Source organism: Panthera leo, chromosome D2 (assembly GCF_018350215.1).
Source record: "Panthera leo isolate Ple1 chromosome D2, P.leo_Ple1_pat1.1, whole genome shotgun sequence".
Taxonomy (NCBI): Eukaryota; Metazoa; Chordata; class Mammalia; order Carnivora; family Felidae; genus Panthera; species Panthera leo.
The window spans coordinates 55879435-55893646 of record NC_056689.1 but is presented as its reverse complement, the minus strand read 5'-3'; the positions used below and the strand labels follow the sequence as shown (position 1 = coordinate 55893646).

Here is a 14212-nt window from a genome sequence, read left to right as displayed (position 1 = left end):
TTAGGCTTTGGTTCATTTCCCAGCTTTGCTGCTCAATAGCTATTTATCTTGGGGCAAGTTAACTTGTGTAGGCTTCAGATTCTTCACCTGTAAAATGGCAAGAGTGTTATCTCATGCACAAATTGTTATGAAGATAAATGAGATAAGGTATATAAGAAACTCAGAGCAGTAAAGTGGTAGCTTTTATTGTCATTACATTTTTTAATTTAATTTAATTTAGTTTAATTTAATTTATTTATTTTTAATCTTTATTTTTTGAGAGGTGGGGGAGGGGCAGAGAGAGAGGAAGACACAGAATCCGAAGCAGGCTCCAGGCTCTGAGCTGTCAGCACAGAGTCTGATGTGAGGCTCAAACTCATGAACCATGAGATCATGACCTGAGCCGAAGTTGTATGCTTAACCAGTTGAGCCACCCAGGTGTCCCAAGTTGTTACAATGAACTGAGATTAGGGCAAGTGGACAAAGTGATGTTTATTTGATAGAGAGTCAGAAATTCTCAAGCTATTGAACCTTCAGTTTGTAGAAATATTAAGTGTAGATTCTCTAGCTTTTAGGTGGGATGTTTGCAAAAAGAAATGTTTATAAATGTGCTTAATGTTCTTGTTTTTCTTTCAGCCTAGGGTTCCCCTAAAGGATCCAGAGTTCTCCTGTTGTCCACCCAGAATTTTCTCTTTAGTGGGCCAGGTATCATTACCGCTCGTGGAGAAGCTTGGACTTGCAGCCTGCTTGCTGCATTTTGAATTGTGAGAGTCACCTAATCCTGTGACCTGACTGACACCTCTAACCCCACTCACTGGATAATGTCTATAGACTCTGCCTACTGAATGAGTGCTGGCATCTCTCTCTTTCTCTCTCTTTGAAAATATCATGGGGAAACCACTGAACTAGCCAACCAGCTCACACAGCGCAGTAAATGGGCAGGACCAGGTGGGCTTCAGTGCTCATTCCATGTATTTGTTCAGGCAGATATTATTTTTAAAAATATGAAAGTTGTGCTCAACTGTCAGTGATTTTTTTAAAAAGTACTGTCAATCCTAGTGGGTTGATACTATTTTTAACTGATATTTGGGGCTTTTCTCTGTTTTGTTAGTGTTGGGGGTATTTTGGTTGTTTCTTGTTTGTTTGTTGTTGTCTTTTTTAAAGCCATTTTTCGGATAGGTACTCTAAATTGCCTCTAAGACAGGTATCTTTCCCTTCTTTTTCACCTTAAGCTTTGGGAAAGCTCTTTGTCTCATGAGGCTGTACTCCTCAATATCATTTGTGTCCAAAGAACTTAACAGCTTTCCCGGAAATTTACAAATTATTTCTTGGGCCTGAGATTGCAGGGTATTTGGCCTGTGGCATTGAAAAGGGAGAATTCAGAATGATAGAATATTTTAACAAATGTCATTTGTTAAACTTTGTCTCTTCCTCCCTCCTTGCATCTCTCCCTCCTTCCCTCTCTTCCCCTTTCCTCAGTGATGCCAAAGTAATTGTGTGGTTGCTGAACTCGTCTCCTTCATTCAGTCTCCTCTCACCTAAAACATCTCTGGTGCCAGTACTTCTGTGCCAAATCACTGTGACTCAAGGAAAGTCACTGACGGCTTAATAGAGGTTTGCTGATACATCTGAGTGTAGTCGAAGCTCTGGAGTGTGACTAGGATGGGGCCAGCTGGCTTTATGACCGTGGTGACTCCTTGTGGATGGGATTATATTGCATCCTTCTAAGGGATGGTGTGTGCCGGCTGGACTGTCTCCTGAGAGCAAGCTGGAGCCACAGGGAGGAAGCCAGCATCACTCTGCAGGGCTGGGAGGATTTAAAGGAGCATCCTTTAAAGGCATCCTTTGTTCTCCTTTGGAAGCAGTTAAGGCTTATCACCAGTGCTTGAGGAGGGTTGCTGCGCTGCCCCCTCCTCGTCAGGATGGGCAAGGGAGTGGTCTGGAGGTGGGGCTGGGGCTTTGACCTGGTTGGGGATGTTCACGTGCATTGGAGGTGAGCGGTGGCATGGCTTTGATCCGGTGTGCGGACTCACTGCCCGGAGAGCGGTGTGTGGCCGGCGAGGACGTTCGGAGCGGGCCTGCTCTATTAAGCTGCGCGGCTGCTCTTGCCCTGTGGTGGAGCTGAGTCAGGCTCTGTGCGGAAGCAGTTGCCCGGCAAAGTATGATTTGCTGACTATCTTCAAACTATTGAAAAAGCTGTGTTTCTCCTGAAACAGAAGATGACTCTGCGGGCAGCATGCTTCGGTTTTGTGTCCAGGTGTCAGTCCTCTTCCGTGCCTCCTGTTTCATTTGCTGCTGTAACAGCAGTAGTGAAGGGAAATGTAAAATTTGGCTTTCCAATTCAATGGATTGTGAACGGTAGATGGTGAGGAGTATAAACCTATATAGAATCCCTTTTCTCTAAAACAGTTTTATGTCATTCTTAAAAATATTTTTAGCAAATTCACTTATGTAGATTTCTATTTGGCTTTTTTCTTATTGAGAAAATAAGCACCAGCTACCAGTGAATGCAAACAGATGCTGCTTTTGGTATGACCAGACTGAAGTAATGCTCTCCCTTAACTCTGTAGTTCATTTCTTTATTCGTCTAAATGTTTCATCTCAGAGTGGCGTGGTCAGTTAAACATGCCTGGCATCAGGTGGAGAGAGCAGGGCAGTGACCTGATAGCTCCCTCTCATCAGGTTTGTTCTGGCGTTCTATTTGAGGAAGGTGGCTGAGATTTAGGAGACTTTCTTTGGTTGGATGGAATTGATACCCCAGGGTAGTGTTCTGGCACCAGGATGGTGAGAAAGATGCTTGTCACACGCACATGCTTTTATATAGCTCGCTCCCTTGGGCAATTTGTGTGTATTCGGGTATGTGTGTTTCATTTAAGTTATTTATTAAATATACTTTCCCTTGCTTAAAGGGTGTGATAGGTAATTTTTTAATAGAAGCTGTGATCCAGTTGGAATCCAAATTTGAGAAATAAACAGCATAACCTTCTGCCTTATAATATGTAAGCGTTCTAATCCTGTGGAATCTTACGGAGAACTCAAAGACAAAAGCCCTTTGTCATTTGCCACAGAAGGGTACTGTCTCCCTTCTGACTTGGTGGGCGGGTATTCTTGAGCCAGTATTTAACAGTTTTTTAATCTATAAGATGTTTTTTTAATCTGTTATGTTTATTTTTCATGTTGGAACAGTCTCTTTGGAAATGCCTCTTCGTATGATTTTTAAGATTTCATTTCTTTCTGGGGTCAGTTGCGATGGATTCTGATATGTCAGTGCAGGGCAGTGTATTTGTGCCAGTGGGCATGAGCATGGAAACACAGAGCACCGCCTTGGTTCACATCACTGGGTGAATCAGTGAAAACCATAGTCACTGGGGTTTCTAACCTTTTATAATGACAGACTTTTGCACTGGGACCAGTGAGTCTGGTTTGAAAAACTCCACTGCCGCAGCGAAAGAAGATTAGAAGATACTGATGATACCTGAGTGCCAAAACATGTCAAAGGAGATGGTTGTTTACAAATCGTAACTGAAGCGGCAGTTGGTCCTCCACACACTCTTCACCCTGAATATCTTTCTAGGGTCTGTCAGGAATGACAAGGGAGCACCCTTGGGAAATGGAGCAGTGCAGGGCTGTTGACGGCAATGACCACTGCAGAGGCAGCTCTTTGTTGGCCTGTGAGGAAGCCAGCAGATCCCAGAGTGTCGGAGCAGAGCCTTTCCTCCCAGATAGCAGTGTTTTTGTGCTGCTTCCCTCGCAGGAGCCTCTGTTAGGATATGGTTTAAAATACTGCCTCCTAGGAGAAGCTGTGGTCATCGCAACTGTGCCTCGCAGTGACCAGCTGTGTGGCCCATGCTTACCTGGGGCAGCCATCTTTGGGAATGGACTTCTCTAGACTCTCGCTGCTTCCTTACTTCACACAGGGCCTCATGCAAATGCTGGAAGGTCCTTTCTAAGTAGATTTCCCTTTTCCCAGGGAGAACCTCATCCCTGTCCCCTCCACCCTGAAGCTTTTGTACTGAAGACAAGACCTTGATCTAAACCTGGATACCGGCATTTGGCAAGATTGCTCTAGAATCTGGGGAAGATTTGGGTTCCTAAGATGCACAAGCTTTTCAAACCAGTGGTAATTAACCCAATCTAAAACTCCCCAGGGAAAAGCTAGCTTCCCTAGCAGCCAATGCCAACGTGTAGTGGAGAGTCAGTGCAGGAGCTAGTGAGGAGGTAGGGTGGTAATAGTCTGAGCGCATGCGTTGCCATGGAAGCTGGAGTGTGCGAGGCCACAGCCTGGGGGCTAGAGAGCCACTGAGCAGAGCACTCACCCACACTTGCTGGGAGCCTGGCAGAGCCTATTGGGAAAAAAAACGCTCCTGCCCCGGGGCCCTTCATAGCAGGGGCTGCCCTCCCATTCTCCCTGAGCTCCCTCAACACGGAAACAAGGTTTCTTAACTGTTTCACCATTTTTTGTATATCATTCTTATTTGACTATATATCGGATATATCTATGTAACTGTAAAGAAACAACCATATGCACTGTCTTTTTTATTCATGTAATATTCTGAAATTAAATCTTTTGTTTCATATCCATAGGCTTTGACTGGTCTCTTAATTCCAATTTTCACTGATAGATTATCTTAAGGAGAGATTGCTTCTTAAAAAATTTTTTCTCCTTAGTTTTATTGAGATATTGACAAAGAGGTTGGCCTCTTATTCTGAGGAATATGAAACCTGTCTAAGAAAATCACCTCTGGCTTGTTTTCTAGCTGAGTAGATGAAGTTCACTGGGAGTGGGGCTTTTGGCTGATAAGAAATGGGATTGGAACCTCTGGGAAGTCTGAGCTTTCTGGTGTCCTGTGGTTGAGTCTAGAATGTTTTGCACAGATTCAGTCTCTCACATGATTTTATTTCCTTGTGTAAAGATAAGGAATGACGGGGTGCCTGGCTGGCTCAGTTGGTGGAGCGTGTGACTCTTGATCTCAGGGTTGTGGGTTCGAGCACCACATCAGACGAAGAGATTACTTAAAATCTTAAAAAAAAAGGGAATGACGGTTATAATGACAGTAAAAACCGATTGATATTTTCATCTAGGGTAACAAGTTGAGGTGTTTAGACAACCTGGTTGAAATGTTTCTGCCACTTATGACGTATATGACCTTGGGGATGTACCCTCATCTGTAAGGTGGGGATAATGGCATCTTGTCTCAATAATGCTATGTAAGGGCTTGGGAGATGTAAGGGTTTGGCAAAAAGTCTTTTTTTTTTTTTTAATTTTTTTAATGTTTATTTACTTTTGAGAGAGAGGGAGAGACAGAGGCACGAGTAGGGGAGGGGCAGAGAGAGGGAGACAGAATCTGAAGCAGGATCCAGGCACTGAGCTGTCAGCACAGAGCCCGATGCAGGGCTCGAACTCACGAACCGTGAGATCATGACCTGAGCCAAAGTCAGACGCTTAACCAACTGAGCCACCCAGGTGCCCAATTTTTTTTTTTGAAGTATTTAATTTATTTTTTATTTTTTAAAATTTACATCCAAATTAGTATATAGTGAAGCAATGATTTCAGTAGATTCCTTAATGCCCTTTACCCATATAACCCATTCCCCCTCCCACAACCCCTCCAGCAACCCTCGGTTTGTTCTCCATATTTATGAGTCTCTTTTGTTTTGTCCCCCTCCCTGTTTTTATATTATTTTTGTTTCCCTTCCCTTATGTTCGTCTGCCCCAATTTTTTTTTAATGTTTATTTTGAGAGAGAAAAAAGTGCAAGTGGGGGAGGGGCAGAGAGAGGAAGAGAGAGAATTCCAAGCAGGCTCCATGCTGTTAGTGTGGCTCGAACTCACAAAACATGAGATCATGACCTGAGGTGAAACCAAGAGTCAGACACCTAATTGACTGAGCCACCCAGGTGCCCCTCGTAAGAAGTTTTAGTCTGTGGGTCTGTGATTGTGCTTTGGAACATTGTTTGCCCTTGTAATTCTATGTAAAATTTTGTGTACATTTGAATTTTTCTAAGGGAGAGATTTTGTAGCTTCCACAAGAATCCCAGAGGAGTCCTTGACCACTAAAATACCGAGAACCACGAGCCTTCCACTCTGCCTGGCAGATGGCAAGTATTCATTAGATGTTAATTCTCTCTCTGTCTCTGCCAAGAATACATTTTATAAGCAGCAGGTTATTGATGCTGACATAGTTATTTTTGATAACAAAGGAGTTACTTAAATCTGTACTGAAATAAAACCGCTGCAGTTGTCTTTACTCCATTACCTACCCATGTGCTCCTCGTTTGCCATGTAGGCTCCCTGGGTGCTGCACAGAACTGTCTGTCTCTCTCCCCAGCCCCCGGGGGCCAACTCATATATTATTTACTGTAAAGAAAGGAGCCACATCTTTTTCCAGAGAGTGAATCATGGAGAGACTCATAGATAGCACATGGGAAACTGAGTAATGCAAAAGAAAAGGAAAAAGTGTGGAGGAGACGAGTTATTTTGAAAAATAGGAGGAGGTTCAAAATGCCTAGTACAGTGCTGGGCACATTATCTATACTTGAATTGTAGAAAGGAATGAAGAAGCCAGATATGCATTAAATAGCAGAAAGGGAAGACGGGAAACAGAACTGGGAAAAGGTTTCCTTAGCCTCCCCTTCCTCCTGGGCTAGTTCTGTGGCCTCTGTCCCCTGGGGTGGGCTGCCCGCTTTTTGCTCCTACCTACATCTCTGAATTAAAAGCATACGGTGGGGGTGCCTGGGTGGTTCAGTTGTTTGAGCGTCCGACTTCGGCTCAGGCCATGATCTCACAGTTTGTGAGTTTAAGCCCTGCAACGGGCTCATGGCTGTCAGCGCAGAGCCTGCTTGGGATCCTCTGTACCCCTCTCTCTATGCCCCTTCCTTGCTCTCACTGTCTCAAAAAATTAAAAAATGAAGAATAAGTAAAGGCATATGGCGGTGGGGATGGTAAGGAGCCTGAACCCCAGGCTAGAGGGTTGTGGTGTGGAGTTCATCATGATTGTTTAGATATTTTTAAGTCCCAGCCCCTTAATTTCTCCATGAAAAGCAAAAACAAAAATTGGGGTGGAGCAATGGCCAAGATTTGTTCCAACTTGATCATTAACATCTTTTTTTTTTTTTTTTAACGTTTATTCATTTTAGAGAGACAGAGAGTGAGCAGGGGAGGGGGAGAGAGGGAGACACAGAATCCGAAGCAGGCTCCAGGCTCTGAACTGTCAGCACAGAGCCCGACGTGGGGCTCGAACCCACAAACTGTAAGATCATGACCTGAGCCAAAGTCAGATGCTCAACCGACTGAGCCACCCAGGCACCCCGATCATTAGTATCTTTTATCAGCAGCATCTGGTGCCCAGACCCCAAGTCTTCTACCTTGGAACCGGGATGGAGGTTAGCAGGAGGAGCCACTGGTGTCATTGCTAGCTTCTGCTTTCGTTCCCAGAAATAATCCTTTTAAAATTTGTGGTGCCTTGGTACTGAGGACTGCTTAATTCAGTTGAACCACAGAGAAAAGAAACAGACTGTCTAAAGGTTGTTAGTGCAGAAGCCGTTCGTCAACATCGGTGTAGGCAAGTAAAGGTTGCTTTTAAGAGCTGCTCCTGTCCATGAACTTCCCAATTTCCCATCTTGAAATAAGACTATGGTAGGGGCTCTAAGGAGTTCAAGCCTCCCGTGAATGAAACACTAATGCCACCATTTATCAAGTACTTACAACGTACGAAGCCTCGTGCTAGCCAACGAATGCCTTATCTCACTAAAGTCACACGTGTCTGTAAAGTATTGTTCTCTCCAATTTTATAATAGGAGACATAGGAAGGGTTTAATGTATCCAATGTCAGCTAAAAAGCAGTAGAGTCAGGATTAGCATGCAGGGCTGCCTGACTTCAAGAACTGTGGTCTCATACAGGAGTTACACATCCAGTGTCTAAAAGAGCCAGGAGGGAAATACAAGGTTGTGAAAACAACTGCTTCAAGAGATTGAAAAACGGCATAGGAGCCAAATACAACTCCTCCACAGCCTGGATTTGGCCCACGAGCTCCACTCGGCATCCTCTGTGTGACACTGCTGTGCATCTCCTGGCGGGGCCCTGGGTCTGCGTAGGATGTTCTCCTGAGCTTCTCAGTGCTGGCTCTGGGAGACAGGAGGCGTGCCTGTCAAGAATGGCATTTGGATGCAGGAGGGGGGTGTCCACCATAACCACCCCCTTCCCCTGACTGCTGGGAACTGCTCATTTCTTTGCTCTCTCACAGGCACTGTTGGATATGGTAACCCCTCATCTTAAAAGGATATCGAGAACCTGAAATATGGCAGTCTGAACTGCGATGTGCTCTCCGTGTGAAATACACCCCAGAATTCAAAGCCTTAGTAAGGAAAACAGCATGTGAAAATGTCTCCATTTTTATAAGAATTACATGTTGAAATGATATTTTGGATATCCTGGGCTAATAAATTATACCACTAAAATGAATTTTACTTGTTTCTTTTTTTTTACCTTTTTAATTAACATGGTCACTGGAAAATGTTAATTTACGTAAATGGCTCATGTTATAGTGCTGTGCTCCAGAGCCTCTGGGGCTCTAATCCTAAGCTGTCCTTTCTTTCCCAGAACCTACTCCTCAACTCCAGTGGCATCTGTGGCCACATCTTCTCTTTTCCTTTAGTCATGAGACCATCCTGGAGAGGGGAGGGAAGGTCACAGGAAAGGTGTAAAAGGTTTAGCCTCCGGCTCTCTGGGATTGGCTCCTGCCTGCTATGGCTGGCCATGGGAATGCCTCTGCTCCTGGTGTGCACAGCCCTGGGGGCTGCTGGGATTTGCTACAAGGGGACTTCAAGTCAGGGTGTGCACTGAGCACGGCCTGCTTCTCCCAGAGGCGATGCTGCCCTTCAGTGTTTGTCCGTGTTGTGATCCGTCAAGATCTTTTTTAAGTTAATGAATTCATAATAAGGTGTGTGTGTGTGTCCTGTAGTTTCTATGTGGATAAAAATGTAGCTGTAAAGTGTAGAAACTGAAATTTGTGGGTGTTAAGGGTCTTCATCTTCCCAAATGCAGGGAACTAGTGACGAATTCTCTAAAAGCAAAGGAAGAGGAAGTTGTGCTGGTCAGAGCAGGAAAGAAAACGTTAAAAATGTAACCTCCTTCCTCATGACCAACTGTCTTGGGCATAAAACACCCATTAATTTCTCTGTTCAGCTTACAGGCCTGGGGCCAGGGCCTTCTGCCGGCCCAGATGAAAAGCCACTGGGATTTACTGGAAACCTAATCACCCAGTAATCCAGGCTTTATTAAGTACTTTAATGTAACTGGAATTGACCATTAATGAGAGGTCTTGTACTGCAGCCACTTCTTGAACGCTTGCTGTGGGAATTGTGTGCAATGAACCAGGAAGAGGAGGAGAATGGAGAGGAGAGGCATGGCCGTCTTTTTTGTCACTGCTTCCCTCTTCCATGGAAGCACAAAAGCCTACTCTTTCCAGAGCAATCTAGAAACCATCTGGTATGGAGGAAAAGGGGATATATTTAGTCTCAGGCAAATCCTTTGCAGAGACAGAATCAGCGCCTGGCAGAGCTATTTGGGACTCAGGGACAATGGCGCCCTCTCAGGGCCATTGTGAGGAGGGGAAGGGGTTGGAAGCATACCACCAGATTCCCCATGCCCACTTGAGCCAGGGAGCTAGCTCCTTTGTCTCTGATTTACAGTAAGAATTTATATAAATAAGGAGACTGAAAGCCATCAAACTAGCTCACAAATGATGTTTTACAGATAGAAATGGAGATTTGGAAAAATAGTGACTTAGGCCTGAGGTGATACATCCAGTGAGTGGCAGTGAGTGCCAGTGTATAGAATTGAATTCATCTTTCCTTTTATTTTATTTTTAAAAATTATTTAATTTTTTAGAGAGTGTGAGTCGGGGAGAGGGGCAGAGGGAGAGAGAGAGAGAATCTCAAGCAGGCTCCATGCTCAGCAAGAGCCCCATGGGGAGCTCGATCTCAGGACCCTGGGATCATGACCTGAGCTGAAATCAAGAGTTGGGCACTCAGCCATCTGAGCCACCCAGGCACCTTCATCTTTCCTTTTAAAGCAACTCTAAGCATACAGTTGGATAAGATGTATACATCCCTGTAACCACCACCCCAATTAAGATGTACGATATTTCCATCATTCCAGAGAGTTCTCTCATGCCACTGTACAGTCAATCCCCATGTGCCTGCCCCAGGCTACCATCTCATTTCTATCACTGGAAATTCCTTTTTGTCACTAATTCCGTTGCCTAGTTTGCAGTTGGGGTATTGACTAAGTAAGCCTCCTTTCACTGCCTGGCTGACTTGAAACATCTGAGTGTTCCCACGTGGAGGAGAGAGGACCCTTGTTACTGTTTCTGAGACCAATGGCAGGAAAGAGTGAATCTGGCTTGTGGAAACCAGAGTTCTTGAAGGCAGGAGCTGTTCCTTATTTTCTGTTTCTGCAATACCAGAACAGTACCTGGAACATAGGAAGCTCTTAGTGAATGTACTTAGTAAATGTATCTGTCCAATAATGGAATGATTATCCATTGGAGAAGCTGTTCTGTTCCTTCCTGGTTAAAAATGTGCTGGTAGTGGTGGTGCCTATCACTAACGAACACAAGTGAGTTTGAGTTTCTGACCTTGAGGGATAGACACAGGGCAAGAGCTGTGTCTCTTCCTGTGTTCTGTTCCTTCCTGGTTAAAAATGTGCTGGTAGTGGTGGTGCCTATCACTAACGAACACAAGTGAGTTTGAGTTTCTGACCCTGAGGGATAGACACAGGGCAAGAGCTGTGTCCAGTCGTCTTGGCTCGGCCCCAGGGGCACAGTGCAGTGGGAGAGATGTGGTAGATGGTAGGTAGGTAGCTGAATGCTGTGGAAACAGAGGGGAGCGGCATAGAATCCGACTGGGAGATTTGGGGAAGCTTTTCTGGAGGGCACATGTCATGAGGGATGGTGAGGAGTAGCCTGTGGAAAGGGATTTTGGTGCAGGAACCAGCCTAAGGCATGGCAACTTGAGAGACCACGGTCATGTGACATAATTGCTCTGAGTGGGAAAATGGAACGTATGTGGCCCCTGCAGTTGTTGTCATCCTAAGATTCTGTAAGTAGCGGGGTTTAGCTGAATGGCCACAAGTGCCCCAAAATACCCACACACATTTGAGGTTTGGGTCAGAAAATGCTCTGAAAATGGCCATTTTCTGCAACAAGGTTTTGCATCCTGGGAACAGAAATGGAAATGAACGGATGGTCAGGGTGAAACGTTGCTGGACCCGCAGACACGGAGAAAGGCAGAGTGGCAAGGGAGTCCCCGGTGTCAGCAAGAGCCATGGAAAATGCCAAGTGTTGCACCATTGAGCACAACTGGCATTCACACGTGGCTGGTGGGAGTGTTATGTTGGTTCAATCACTTTGGAGAAAACTGGCAGGATCAACTAACTAGCGGAAGGTCTAGCCTATACCCAGGCTGTTCCGCTGATATGTGTATACCCAACAGAAATATGCTCACCAACAGGCTTGGCCTGGAGCTCTCCAGATGCCCGAGAGTACTCGAATGGATACCCGCGTGGTGGGTTCTGCCTCCCACATGTTCACATCCTGTGAATATGTTGCATTACATAGCAAAGGGGGATTAGGCAGCAAATGGGATTAACAGGTGAACCAGCTGACGTTAAAGAGATTATCCTGGATTATCAGGGTGGGTCAAATGTATCACAAATTTCCTTAAATGAGGAAGAGGGGGACAGAAGGGCCAGAGATGGTGGTATGAGAAAGACTCCACCAGTCTATACTGGCTTTGGAGACGGAAGGAGCCTTGAGCCCGGGAATGCGGGCGGCTGCTGGAAGCCGAGAAGGTGAGGAAACACTCTTACCTAGAGCCTTTGGGAAGGAAGGCAGTCCTGCTGACACCTGGATTTTGGCCCAGGAGACCCATTTCTGACTTCTGACCTCCAGAACTGTAAGATCATGGATTTGTGCTGTTTTAAGCTCTAAATTTGTGGCAATTTGTTACAGCAAGAATGAGAAACTAATACGTGGAATATTCATATGGTGGAATACTACACAGCAATGAGGACGGAGGATTTGCAATTACATGTAACAATATGGCTGAGAACATGCTGTATGATTTAATTTATGTAAGTATAAAGATGGGCAAAATGAATGCATGCTATTAGAAAATAGGAGAATGGTTACTCTGGGCTGAGGGTGGCCATGGGGTGCTAAATGACCAGAAGGGGGCGTGAGGAAGTTCTGAGATGCTGGTTATGCAGGCGTGTTCGTTTGCAAAGATTCACTGAGCTGTACACTTAACCATATTTGTACTTTCCTCTATGTATGTTATGCTTCAATAGAATGTGTGTATTTTGAGGGGCATGAAGGAAATTGATTTTTAACTGGGTGCTAATTATATAAGCGTTTGGCTCTTGGTCTTGGTAAGGGTGGAAAGTCGGCCGAGAGGATAGGGAGAAGGTGGAAAGATGCAGAGAGAAGGTGGAAAGATGGGGGAAGGGGAGGCCTAGGGACACTTCCTGGAGGTAATGCTTAGGCAGAGTATGTAATGTTGGGGAGCCTGGATGCTGTGGAGCAGGGGTGGACATCTTGGGGGCCCAGAGTTGAGTCATTCCATATATATTTCCCGAACTAGTGATGTTTCATGGGGAGTTCTCAGGGATATCAGCCTCACGGGTGGGGCTGATGAAGGGGGTTGCTGAATGGTCCAGGAAGGTATTACTGACAAAAGTGTGGAATTTAGATGAGAGGCAAAGGGGAAGCTCTGGGGGGATGGACAGGGTGGGTGGAGTGTGTTCTGAGAGAGCCAGACTACACTTAAGGCATTGTTTCCCCGAAATAACTTTTAGGTGGTACTTTGGGTGAACTGTTCAAATAAAAAAAATTTTTTTAATGTTTATTTTTGAGAGAGAGAGAGAGAGAGAGAGAGAGAGAGAGAGAATGAGTGGGGGAGGGGCAGAGAGAGAGGGAGACACAGAATCCGATGCAGGCTCCAGGCTCTGAGTGGTCCGCACAGAGCCCCACGTGGGGCTCGAACTCAGGAGTAGTGAGATCATGACCCGAGCTGAAGTCGAACACTTAACTGACTGAGCCGCCCAGGTGCCCCTCTACCCCCTGGAGTTTGAGTCAGTTGCCCAGGAAGTTGCAGTTCTAACAGGGTGCCAGGTGGTGCTAATATTGTTGGTCCAGAGGCCACACCGAGAACCACTGATGTAGAGATAGCAGTGGGTGAAGAGTTTGTGACCAGTCGTGGGTGTGGAATATGGGGCTGGAGGGGCAGGGGGTCAGCTCCCTGCAGGAAGGGGAGGAGCAGGTATACGGGCAGTGACACCTAGGCAGAGGCAGAGGCAGAGGCAGATTCAGCCTTACCTGGCAGAGGGTGGAGTGAGCCGGTGCTGGGATGGGCACACAGTGCCAAGTGGGATGCCCAGGAGGGCTGCAGCTGGGGCTGCTTCTTCGAAGTCAGGGAAGCTAATACCCAGCCCCAGCACCCGCAGCTTAGCAATGATGTAGGAAAAGGGAACTAAATCCAGACCTTCTGACAGTGCCTAGGGAGACTACTGACTCTAGTTTTTCTCCCCTTTTGATTAGCTCTGAAAGGAAGGAAACCAACATCTGAGCACCCACTTCCTCTTAGGAATTTTATATGCCGTATCACATTTAATTATTACAGTCCGTGATGTAGGTATCATTAATCTGTTTTAAGAACGAGAAGGGGCACCTGGGTGGCTCAGTTGGTTGAGTGCCTGGCTTCAGCTCAGGTCATGATCTCACCGCTCGTGAGTTCAAGCCCCGCGTCAGGTTCTGTGCTGACAGCTCAGAGCCTGGAGCCTGCTTCAGATTCTGTGACTCTGTCTCTTTCCACCCCTCCCTGCTCTCTCTCTCTCTCTCAAAAATAAATAAACATTAAAAAAAATTAAAAAAAAAAAAAAAGAATAAGGAAACGGAGGCCCTGAGAAGTGAAGAGACTTGCCCATTGTTACCTAGGCAATCCTGTGATGCAGTCAGCCCTAGGGTTGACTAATTAAATTTCTTGTTTGTTCCCCACTCCCTCAATATTATTGCAACATGCAATTCATTTTACGTTCTTTTTTTCGAATTAAGTACATGTGCCTGTAATCACCACCTCTACCATTAGATGGCGCAGGTGACCTTTCACCCAGTTAATGCATCAGACATGAGAGGCTGGGTGGGTGGGGACCTCAATTAAATCTCCCTTTCTTTAAT

The 14212-nt window shown here is 45.6% G+C and overlaps 1 protein-coding gene and 1 non-coding gene across 4 annotated transcripts in view; one reads left to right on the top strand and one right to left on the bottom strand.

Moving 5' to 3' along the window:
- Positions 1-4560, top strand: part of ARHGAP19 (Rho GTPase activating protein 19) — a 74357-nt gene extending 69797 nt beyond the window's left edge. For all 3 annotated transcript variants that reach the window (XM_042908470.1, XM_042908471.1, XM_042908473.1), the window contains exon 12: positions 616-4560. In XM_042908470.1, the coding sequence (XP_042764404.1) occupies positions 616-620 (5 nt within the window). In that variant the 3' untranslated portion in view covers positions 621-4560. The remainder of the gene's footprint in view (positions 1-615) is intronic.
- Positions 4561-7197: 2637 nt separating this feature from the next.
- On the bottom strand, positions 7198-7282 carry TRNAQ-UUG. Its single transcript has one exon. It is a non-coding gene; the product is annotated as a tRNA-Gln (tRNA).
- Between the last annotated feature and the right edge of the window lie 6930 nt (positions 7283-14212).